General features: G+C 51.9%; 1 protein-coding gene across 4 annotated transcripts; it reads left to right on the top strand.

Annotated features, from left to right (window-relative positions):
• Positions 1-159: 159 nt before the first annotated feature.
• On the top strand, positions 160-11,238 carry TMC4 (transmembrane channel like 4). Of its 4 annotated transcripts, none has more exons than XM_019715912.2 (15): positions 168-368; positions 850-1,063; positions 2,856-3,001; positions 3,213-3,445; positions 3,576-3,697; positions 7,159-7,306; positions 8,063-8,230; positions 8,454-8,617; positions 8,860-8,983; positions 9,231-9,328; positions 9,630-9,813; positions 10,178-10,308; positions 10,406-10,561; positions 10,798-10,876; positions 10,972-11,238. In XM_019715912.2, the coding sequence occupies exons 1-15, from the start codon at positions 272-274 to the stop codon at positions 11,038-11,040; spliced, it is 2,133 nt and encodes a 710-aa protein (XP_019571471.2). In that variant the 5' UTR covers positions 168-271; the 3' UTR covers positions 11,041-11,238. The 4 variants fall into 4 exon arrangements, 3 of the variants coding, with proteins under 3 accessions (XP_074172067.1, XP_019571471.2, XP_019571472.2); XM_019715913.2 differs by having other exon boundaries at positions 169-350; XR_012490522.1 differs by lacking the exons at positions 10,178-10,308; positions 10,972-11,238 and having other exon boundaries at positions 160-368.
• Positions 11,239-11,260: the final 22 nt, after the last annotated feature.

Below are 11,260 nucleotides of genomic sequence, written 5' to 3'. Positions count from 1 at the left end.
TGGAGTGTCTGGGTGATCAAGCGATGTGGGGAACATGAGCCCCCAAACCCCATGTGCTGTGCTGCCCCAGCTCCCAGGATCCACACTGACACCTGTGGACTTCAGTTCCCAGGAGACCTTTCGGAGCAGCGACCCTGACAGGTTATAGGAAGTGCACTGTATTCCCTCCGGGGCCACCTGGTGCCCAGGTGTGACTGGCCCAGACCCCTCCCTTCCCTGGGGCACCGCCCAGTTGGCCGCTAGAGACAGAGACGCAACTGCGCCTGGGGACATGGAAGACAGCCCAGCGTGGGAACCCGAAGACTGGGGCTCCTCCAGGAGGTGGCCGGCACCCCGAGAGTCCAGAGCAGGTTGGGGAGCCCAGGGAAGTCAGGTCAAACCCCTCGGGCTGGCGGAGAATGGAGGAGGCCTGGAAGCCTGGGTCTGGAGGGCAGAAGGGGGAGGGGTTTCGATTCCTGAGTTTCCAGGGGAGAAGGGAACAGGAGATTGGGACTCCTGGGTCCTGGCGAGGAGGTTGGAGACCTGGGAGAGGAGATAGCTAGGGGCTGGGAGTTGGATATCTAGGAGTGGGAGGGGCCAGGGTGGCAAACTCCTGCATAAGAGGGAACAGGAAATTGAGTTGTGGACTCCTTAGCCCTGAAATAGGAGGGGCCTGGAAGGTACACACTTGATGCCTAGGGAAGGGGCTGGCGGCCTGGACTCCTGGGTCTGAGGGAGGAGGGACTGGGGGCCTGTACTTCAGGTTCCGAGAGAGGAGGGCCTGGAGGCCTGGACTCCTGGGTGAGGGAGAAGGGGCTGGGAGCTGGGGGCCTGGACTCCTGGGTCCTTTCAGCTCCCCTTCCTTCCCAGGCCCATCGCTGTCCTCGGTGCTGAATGAGCTCCCCAGTGCTGCTACACTTCGGTACCGGGGTCCTGGGGTGCTGCCCTGGGGAGCACTAGAGGAAGAGGATGAGGACGGAGAGAGGAGCATCCAGGCCTTCGCAGAAACTGCCCAAAAGGAGCTGCAGGAACCACCCTCCTCCCGGGAACTACCCTGGCCCATGCAGGCCAGACGGGCACACAAGTGAGATCCCCCTCCCACTTGTTGGGCTCTGCCTACGTCTGTCTCTGCCCTCCCTGCCTCTCTGATCTGCCTCTCTGGTTTCTTCTTCCCCATCTGTGTCTCCGCTTCTCCGACTCCAAGTAGTCCCGTCTTTCCATGGTTCCAGACTCACTTGTCTCTCTCCCAGGCTCGTGTTCCAACTGATTTCTTCTCTCCCTCCAAGCCGCTCTCTGCCTCTCACTACTTCTCTCTGGGTCTGAAATCTGTTATTCATTTTTTTCTCTCTGCTTTGTCCTTCTCTGTCTTTGCCTCCTCCTCTTCCAAGCCTAACATGCTTTATTTACTCCTTCCTTTCCTTTCTCCCTTTACATACATTGCAGGGCCCGGTGAAAAATGAAAACGCCAGGCCTCTTGTTCAGTAATTATTAGACATTTCAAGATGACAACAGCAGAACATTAGAAGTGCAAGGCCCTTCCAAGAATGGGGCCTGTGTGGCTGCTCAGGTGGCCCTTGAAACTGACCCTTGTTTCTTTCTATAATTCTGACACAGTTTTGATGTGTGCATGAGGAGTTCGCCCCACGCCACCAGGCAATTCTCCCACACCAACTGGATGTCCTACAATTTAACTCATTTCTCACACTATCAACCTAGAGACAGCATCAGGTCCCACAGATTAAGGGCTCAGTCCTACAAAACTGTCCCCACTTCTGACACCAGTCATAAGTCCAGATTCTGACTGACCAGCTATAGATCAGTGGGTCCCACAACCTCCTTCTCAGGTTCAATTAATTTGCTAAAACAGCTCACAGAACGCAGAGGAACATTTTACTTACTAGAGCACTGGTTATTATAAAATGATATAACTCAGAAACAGCCGGATGGAAGAGATGCAGAGGACCAGGTATGGGGAAAGGGCACGGAGCTTCCTGGCCTCTCTGAGGTCACCATTATTCCCAGATTTCCACATGTTCACCAACCCGGAAGCGCTTCAAACCTCATCCTTTTGGGTTTTTATGGAGGCTTCATGCATGGGCGTGACTGAGTAAGTCGCTGGCTAGTGGTGACTGATTGAAACTTCTGCTGCTGTCCCCTCCCAGGATGGGGGTGTGGGAATTAAAGTTCCAGCCCTCCAATCACATGGTTGGTTCCACTGGCAACCAGACCCCACCCTTAGGTGGGGTCCAAAACTCACCTCAGTAACATAACAAGTCACCTTAATTGCTCTCAACACTTAGGGAATCCCAAGGGCTTTAGCAGCTCTGTGTCAGAAATGGGGAGGAAGACCAAATATATATATATATCTCATTATAAATCACAATACCTTCCTTTTTTCTGTTCTTTTTTTTTTCATGTTTACTTTATGATGGTATTTGCCTACAGAAAAGCACAGGAAACATGATGTACAGACTGAAAGAGTATCCTACAACGAGAGCCCAGGTGAACCCAACCTACGGCAAGGGATACGACGCAGCAGCACCCCAGAAGCACCCCCACGTACCCCTCACCATGATACCTCCTCCCCAGACCTATGTACGATCACTTCCTTCCTCTTCAGAGCTGGGCCGCCTGGGTCCGCATCTCTACGGAGGAGCGTTCACCTGCGCTAGCTCTGGGACTCATGTAAATTGAACTCCGAGTCCTGGTGCTCCGTCCGGCTCCTATGCTTAGCATCATACGTTTCCTTTTATTGCTAGAGTAGCCGTGTTAGGAACTCACCGCGATGTACTGTCTGGTGGTTTCTACATTTGAGTGGTTTCCATTTGAGGCTGTTATGTCCTTAATTTCCTGCCTGTGACTCTGTTTCCTCCCAGGCAGAGCCACGGCAGGGACCAAGTGACTCAGGACTCTGGGTCCAGGGCAGCCCACTGGGCCCTGCTGCTTCGGAGGTCCAAGGACAGGATGCAAGAGGTCTTGCGCACCGTAGAGCCCTGGGCGTGGACGCTGAAGAGGATCGGGGGTACAGTGGGGCTGGCGTCCGGGAGCGGGGCGGACCCCGATCCAGAGGGTGGAGGAGGCTGGGGGTCCAGATTCCTGGGTCTGAGGGAGGAGGGGCTGGGAGCCTGGACTCCTGGGTCTGAGTGAGGAGGGGCTGGAGGTTTGAGGGAGGAGAGGAGGGTCCTGGTCCGGACTCGGAAAGGAACCCGAGGCTTTTCTGCCGTCCCCTGCAGGCCAGTTTGGCGCCGGCACCGAGTCCTACTTCTTGCTGTTGCGCTTCCTTCTGCTTCTTAACATGCTGACCGCAGTGCTGAAGGCCTGCATGACATTGCTGCCCACCTGGCTGGACGGGGCTCCCCCGGGTCCCCCTAGCCCTGACCTGTCCTCTCCCTGCGGCTCGTACAACCCCCGCCCCCAGGGCCTGGTCTCCTTCTCCTCCCAGATCTTCAGCCTGCTCTCGGGAGAGGTGAGTGCTTGGAGACCCTCTCTGGGAGACCCCCTCTGAGCCGCAGTGACCCCCGACCCTGATTGCCCTGCTCCCTGAACCCCGCCCCGCCAGCCCCACGGTGAGCCCTGCTTCACCCTTCCCTCCGCAGGGTTTTCTAGAATGGTCCCCTCTCTTCTACGGATTCTACCCACCACGCTGGAGCCTGGCTGTTGCCTACCTCTGCTCCACTTTTGCCATCGGCCTCCTCTCCCTGGTGCTTATCCTGCATCGGTCAGTGACACCCCCGCACACCCAGACCCCGGACCCTGGGAGGAGCAGTAGTGGTAGAAGCCCCTTCCCAGGAATCCCAAGTCTCACTCTTTGGTCCCTTTCTGAGTTGAAATCAATTTTTTAAATGCTTTACAAGGGCTCAGGGTCAGGGGTAAAGATGGGAAGTTTCACCCTCCTGTTGCTTAGAGTCTGGTGGGGAAGGTACGCTATTAAATAAGCAAGCAAATGAATTACATCTTTAATGGAAGGGAGAAGTGAGATATAGAAAAACAGCAGTCACTATTTCATTTATGCAACAAATATTTATTGAACAGCTACTATGTGCCAGGTATTGTTCTACGCAGTTGGCAAAACAGATAGTAGAGAAAACAAACAAACAAAAAGCCAACAGATTGTGTCCTGATGAAACTGACATGTTAGCCAGGAGACAAGTGACAAGCTATAAGCCATAAATGAGCCAATCACGTTGTGTGTTAGAGGGCAAGGTTGTTGCAACAATTCAGGTGAGAGATGGTGGTGGCTTGGACCAGGGTGGTGACAAGTAATCCATTTTAGACATCTTCTTCTTTTGACATTGACTCCCCCCCCCAACTTTTTTGAGGTATAATTGATACATAACATTGTATGAGTTTAAGGTGTACAACCTGTTGATTTGATATACTTACATTTTGTAATATGATTACACGTGATTTAATAGACTACTTATATATGATTCCTTCATCATATCACATAATTACCTTTTTTGGGGGGTGAGAACATTTAAGATCTACTCTCTTAGCAATTTGCAAGTATGTCATACAGTATCATTATGGTCACCACACTGTATATTAGACCCCCAGAACTTACTCATCTTACAGCTGGAAGTTTGTGCCCTTTGACCAGCATCTCCCCATTCTCCCTGCCCCCAGCCCAACACTTAGGTTTTTCTATGTCTTGGCTATTGGGAATACTGTGGCAATGAACATGGGGGTACAGTTATCTCTTGAAGATAATGATTTCAATTCCTTTGAACATGTAGCCAGAAGTGGAATTGCTGGATCACATGGTAGTTTCTATTTTTAATTTCTTGAGGAACCTCCATACTGTTTTCTATAGTGGCTGCACCAATTTGCACTCCCACCAACAGCACACGAGGGTTCCCTTTTCTCCACGTCCTCACCAGCTCTTATTTCTTGTGTTCTTGATAACAGCCATTCTAACAGGTGTGAGGTGATATCTCATTGTGGTTTTGATTTGTTTTTCCCTGATGATGAGTGATGTTGAGTGCCTTTACATGTACCTATTAGCCATCTGTATGTCTTATTTGGAGAAATGTCTATTCAAGTCCCCATTTTTAAAATGAGTTATTAGCTTTTTTACTCTTGAATTACAGGCATTCTTTATATATTTTGGAGATTGACCCCTTATCAGATGTATGATTTGCAAATATTTTCTCTCATTCTTAGGTTGCCTTTTCATTGTGTTGATTGTGTCTTTTGCTGTACAGAAGCTTTTTAGTTTCATGTAGTCACACTTAGTAATTTTTGCTTTTGTTGCCTGTGTTTTGGTGTCATATCCAAAAAATTGTCACCAAGACCAGTACCAAGGAGATTTTCCTCTATGTTTTCTTCTAGGAGTTTTCCAGTTTCAGGTCTGATGTTTAAGTATATAATCTATTTTGAGTTAATTTTTGTGAATGTTGTGAGATAGGGGCCCAGTTTCATTCTTCTGCATGTGTTTATGCAGTTTTCCCAATACTGTTTGTTGAAGAGACTATCCTTTCCCCATAGAGTATGTGGGTTACCCTGTCAGGTATTAATTAGTCAGATATTAGTTTAACGGCATATATTTTTATTTTAAAAAATGTAACACACATTCAGAAAAATGCACAAACTAAAGGGTAAAGCTTGCTACATTCCCACTCATATCAAGAAACTGAACATGACCAGCCTCCAGAAGCCTTCTCAAGACCACTTTAAACTACCACGGTCCCCAAACAGTGTAATAGGGGAGATAAACTGGGAGATAGACTGTTAAATAAACAAGCAAATCAACCATTTCAGTTTAGGAGCTGTAGGTACTATATAGAAGACAAATGGGATGACATTTCCAGCTTTTTTGAGATGAAATTGACATATAACACTGTATAAATTTAAGGTGTACAACCTGTTGTTTGATACACTTACATATGATTCCTTTATGATACGATAGAGCAGAGATTAGCACAATTATTTTCTGATAAAAAAGTAAAGGCCAGGTAGGAATTATTTTCATTTTTGTGGGCCATATAGTCCCTGTCTCAACTAAGCTCTACTGTTGCAGGCAAAAGCAGCTGTAGACAGTGTGCAAATGAGTGGGTGTGGCTGTGTTCCAATAAAACTTTATTTACAAAAACAGGATTTGGTCCTCGGGCTGTAGTTTACCACCCTGTAAAATAGAGAATAATGGTTGGGGACCCTCATTAGATGGAGTGACCAATAAAGAACTCTCTGAAGAGGTGACCTACATAGATGGAGACCAGAGGACGAGAAGGAGCCAGCCAGGTGAACAGACGAAATGGGCATTCCAGGCAGAGGGAACAGTGAGTGTAAAGGCCCTGTGGTGGAAAGAGGTTTGGAGTGTTCTGGGAAATGAAGGGCCAGGAGGAGGAGAGTCAGCATTTGAGCTTTGAGAAGTAGGTGGGGGCCAGATCAGGTGGGCCCTGACTGGCTATGCTATGAAGGAGCCTAGACTTCAAGAACTAGAAGCTGTGGAATAGATTTTAAACAGGGGAATCTCATCTGCTCTGCATAAAAAGAAGGGTTCCACTGGCTCAAGAACAGAGAAAAGATTTTGAGAAGGTGCAGGTGGAAGCATGGAGACCAGGTAGAAATCTTATGTTGGTGTCCTCTAGAGAGATAACGGAGGCTAGCACCAGTTGTAGTGAAGGTGGATATGGACTTTCTTTGTCCAGTTTTGTTTCTTTCCCTTTCTCTGTTCTCTGTCCTCCTCCGTAGGTCTTGGTCCCCTCTCTTCAGTCTCTTTACCTTGCCCCTACCCCGCTTCTCTGAGTCTTTCTCCCCAGCCCTTTCTCTGGGTGTCTATCCCTCCTTCCTCTCTCTGAGTCTCTGATTTCCTCTTTCTAGATCTTTTCCTTCTCACTGAGTCTTTTTCTCCCTTTCTCTGAATCTCTGTCCTCTTTGGGGGGTCGCAATCCCCCTCTACATCTCTGTGTCTCCCCAGGGTCTTTGTCCCTCTCACTCTGCGTTCCTATCTCCTAGGTCTCTGTCTCTCTGTAGTGTGTCTGATCTCCTCTGGGTCTATCTTGGAATCTCTCTCTTGATCTTTGGCTCCAAGGACTGTATGTGTCTCCGCCTCTTTGACTCTCCACCAGGTAACAGCTCACCAAATGCCCAAGGTCTTAGGGTGTATTTTTCCTGTTTGTCCCCCCATGCTCGCGGCTGTCCTGCCACACTCCATCTCCTGGGTCTCCCCTCTCTTAGCTCGGTGTCCGGCCTGAAGCAGACATTGTTGGCTGAATCTGGGGTCCTGACCAGCTACAGCCACCGGGTATTCTCCGCCTGGGACTTTGGCCTCTGCGGGGATGTCCACGTTCGGCTGCGCCAGCGCACCATCCTATACGAGCTGCAGGTACTTTTAGGGGGTGTGGTCTACAACCAGATAGGGACCAGAGAGGCTGGGGCTGAGAGAATGGGCAGGGCCTAGACCAGGGATGGGACTTTGGGGAGATGCTAAGTAGAGCTTTCTTCTAAGGAGGCGGGCCTTGGGGAATGAGAGGGTTGGGAGGAGGCTGCAGACATGCCTGAGGTCAAAGGTCACAGGAAAAAGCTAGTAGTCGGAAAGGGGAGGGCCCTAAAGCTCCTTGGTTCAAAGTTTGGAAAGGTGAGGCCAGAAAGGGCTTGATAAATTAGAACTGGAACTGCTGAATTAATCGTAAGTGCTGAGCGGGGCCTCAGAGGGGCAAGGCTTGGAGTCTGGGGTGGACCTCAGCGGGGTGGGGCTTTGGGAGCTGGACGGGGCCTCGGGGGCGGGGCTTGGAGTCTGGGACGAGCCTTGGAGGGCAAGGTATACAGTGCTAGGTTGGGACTCAGAAGGGCGGGGCTCAGAGTCAGATGGGCCTTTGACGGTGTTGCTTGTGTAGTGGGCGGAGCCTTAAAAGGGAGGGGTCTGTTGCCGGGTGTGCGGCCTTGGCTGTAGCTTCTGGTGCTGGAAGGGTGGAGCCAGGGCATCTAAATTGTCTCCTTGGAGGGCCCTGGAGGGACTGAGACAACATTATAGAAGTCCTTAGAGGTGTGTTGCTATATCAGTTCTAGCTGAGCCCTGGCTCTGGACCACCTGCTAGGCCTGGGGGAATGGCACCCAAGTGAACGTCTCTCCTGGCCTCAGGTGGAGCTGGAGGAAGCGGTGGTGCGGCGGCAGGCTGCGGTGCGGACCCTGCACCAGCAAGCCAGGGTGTGGTCGATGAGAGTGCTGCTCAACCTGCTGGTGGTTGCACTCCTGGGGGCGGCCTTCTACGGCGTCTTCTGGGCTACAGAGTCCACTGTGGAGCTGCAGGTGTGGAGGGGCCTGAGGGAAGAGGGCCCCGGGGTCCTGGAACCTATGTTTCCAAGGGTGGAGGGGACTGATGTCTATGATACCTGGGATCTTAGCAGGGATGGGGGCTTATGTTTGGACCTCAAACTTCAGAGTGCTGAAGGAAGAAGAGGCTGGGGGAGGACATCAAGCAAGGCTCCTTCAGGACCCCAAAGCCTTTTCTCTTGGCCCTCCTCCCTTTCAGAAGTGGCCCCTTGTCCAGCAAATGCCACTGTTAAAGCTCGGGGTGGATTACCTTCCATCCATTTTCATCGCCGGGGTCAACTTACTGCTGCCACCAGTGTTCAAGTTCATTGCCCCACTGGAGGGCTATACCAGGAGCCGCCAGATCGTTTTAATACTGCTCAGGTTCAAACTTTCTAGGGTGGGCTGGTGATGATGGCAGGGCCGGTTGGTGGAGGGACCTTGGTTCTAGCAAATAAGACATGGAAATCCCGACATGGGATCCAGTGAGATCTGGATTCAAATCCCAACTCTCTCTGTTTTTTCATCTGTGAAATGGGGAGACTTGTGAGCACCTTCCGTGCAGGAGGGGCCTGGCACGCGGCTGGTACTAGCTCTTTGCTGATCCCCTTTCTCTCCCTTGCTAGGACTATATTTCTCCGCCTGGCCTCCCTGCTCGTCCTGATCTTCTCTCTCTGGAAGCAGATCACTTGCGGGGGCAATGCAGAGGCTGATAAGTGCAAAACCTGCGGCTACAATTACGAACTTCCGGTGAGAAAGACAGGCCAGGAGTCCTGGGTCCTTGAAGGAAAGGAGAAACTGGGTGGGTCCAGACTCCTGGCTTGGGAGGAAGAAGGAGCTTGGGGTGCTAGAATACCCTTCTCTTGAGGACAGGGGTATGGATGTTTGGAAAACTGAAGACCCCCAGAGAAAGTATTGATGGGTCTCATATGCTTGTGATTTAGAGACTCGGATGATGGGTACTGAGGTCTTTCTGATCCCTTTCTTCCTTCCTCAGTGCTGGGAGACTCGGCTGGGGCAAGAGATGTACAAACTCCTGCTTTTTGATCTGCTGACTGGCATAGCAGTCATGCTGCTCTTCCAGTTCCCTCGGAAGTAAGAGCCCCGCCCGTCGTGGTGGCCCCGCCCATTTCAGAGCAGGCCCCCGCCCCATCACCCAGTTCTCTTCCCTTCCCCGCCCCCTCCCTTAACCTCTCTGCTGTGGTTTCTGTGCCGTAAGTCTGCAGACTCCGCCCCCTCCACGTGTTAGAGAGTTCCTTCCCGCTGGCTCCGCCCCCTGGGCACGCCCTTTCCAGGCTTTGACAGATACACTCACTTCCAGTTGGTGGGCGGGACGGTGGAGGCGGGGAAACCCCGGGCCCGCTTGCCTCTGACTTGCCCCGCCCCCACCCCTCAGGTTCCTCTGTGGCCTCTGTCCGGAGCCGCTACGTCGTGTGGCAGGAACCCAGGAATTCCAGGTGCCCGACGAGGTGCTAGGGCTCATCTACGCGCAGACGGTGGTCTGGGTGGGGAGTTTTTTCTGCCCTCTACTGCCCCTGCTCAACACAGCCAAGTTCCTGCTGCTCTTTTATTTGAAGAAGGTGAGGGATGGGGAGCACCTATCTGGAGCTGGAGGTATTGGGGCCTGGGCTTGCGCCCCAGGGGAGGAGGGGACTGAGGGATGTGACTCCTGGGTCCTAGGGGTGGAGGATGCTAAAGTCCTGGACTACTGGATCCTGAGAGAAGGGATTTGGAAGACAGACTCCTGGATGTGGGAGGAGGGGTCTAGAGTATCCCAACTTTTAGGTCTGAGGGACCCGACTCCTGGGTCTGATGGTGGGAAAGGACTGGGGACTCCTGGATCCTGACTGAGGAGGGGGCCAAGGGCTAGGAATCCTGGGTGGGTAAAATAGAGAGACTGGGAGCCAGCCTTTTGTGTCTCAGATGTCCTCCTTCCCCCACCAGTTTGTCCTCTTCTCCATCTGTTCCCCGGCCTCCCGCACCTTCCGAGCCTCCACGGCGAATTTCTTTTTCCCTCTGGTCCTTCTCCTGGGTCTGGCCATCTCCGCCGTTCCTGTGCTTTATAGCATCTTCCTGTAAGTGTAAGAAGTGCCTGCCTCTCTGTCCCTCCCTCCACCCTCATCCAGCGTTCTGACTTGGCCATCCTTGAGCTCTGCCTTTCTCTGACTTCAGGATCCCACCTTCCAAGACGTGTGGTCCATTCCAGGGACAGTTGTCCATCTGGTCCCAGATCCCTGAGTCTATTTCCAGACTCCCTCAGACCACCCAGAATTTTCTCTTCTTCCTGGGGACCCAGGCTTTTGCTGTGCCCCTTCTGCTGATCTCCAGGTAAGGGGGCCGAGACTCCTGGGTTTGAGTTTGAATGTATGTGATCTGGGGGCCCCGCTGCCTGCATCTGAGAGAGGAGGGAGCTGGGGACCTAAACTCCTGGGTCTGAAGAAAGCAGGAGGCTGGAGTCCTGGACTCCTGGGTTTGAAGTTCCAGACCCCTGATTTCTAAGGAGCCATATGTTGAAGATCTTCTAAGAGTGTTTGGGATGTGGCTTTTATTCCTGTCTCCTCCAGCATCCTGATGGTGTATACCCTGGCCCTGGCTAACTCATATGGACGTTTCATCTCTGAGCTCAAACGGCAGATAGCGACGGTGAGCCAGGCAGAGTCCCTGGGAAGGGGTCTTGGGGAATATGGAAAGGAACATGGGGAGAGGTCTGTCTCACCTCCACCTCTCTTTTACGGCAGGAGACGCAGAATAAAGTCTTCCTGGCACAGCGTGTTGTGACACTGAGCTCAGCCAAAGGGGTTCTTTGACCTCCCCAGGCTGGCTCAGGGTGATGTCCCACTTTCAGACCCATACCTGACCCCAGACCCCTTGTAAGCCTCGGCCATGTCATCTGTAAAATGGGAGAAGTGGAGAAGCCTGCACTTCCTTCCATCCCTGGTTTCTGAGATTGCCAGGACCTGAACCCCCTGATTTTAGTAAACCTCATTCTTGTATCAATAAACACAGCCGAGGCTGCTGAGTGCTCTT

Source organism: Rhinolophus sinicus, linkage group LG11, assembly GCF_036562045.2.
Source record: "Rhinolophus sinicus isolate RSC01 linkage group LG11, ASM3656204v1, whole genome shotgun sequence".
NCBI classification, from domain to species: domain Eukaryota; kingdom Metazoa; phylum Chordata; class Mammalia; order Chiroptera; family Rhinolophidae; genus Rhinolophus; species Rhinolophus sinicus.
Note: the sequence above shows the minus strand (reverse complement) of the source record. Positions and strands in the feature narration are given on the sequence as shown.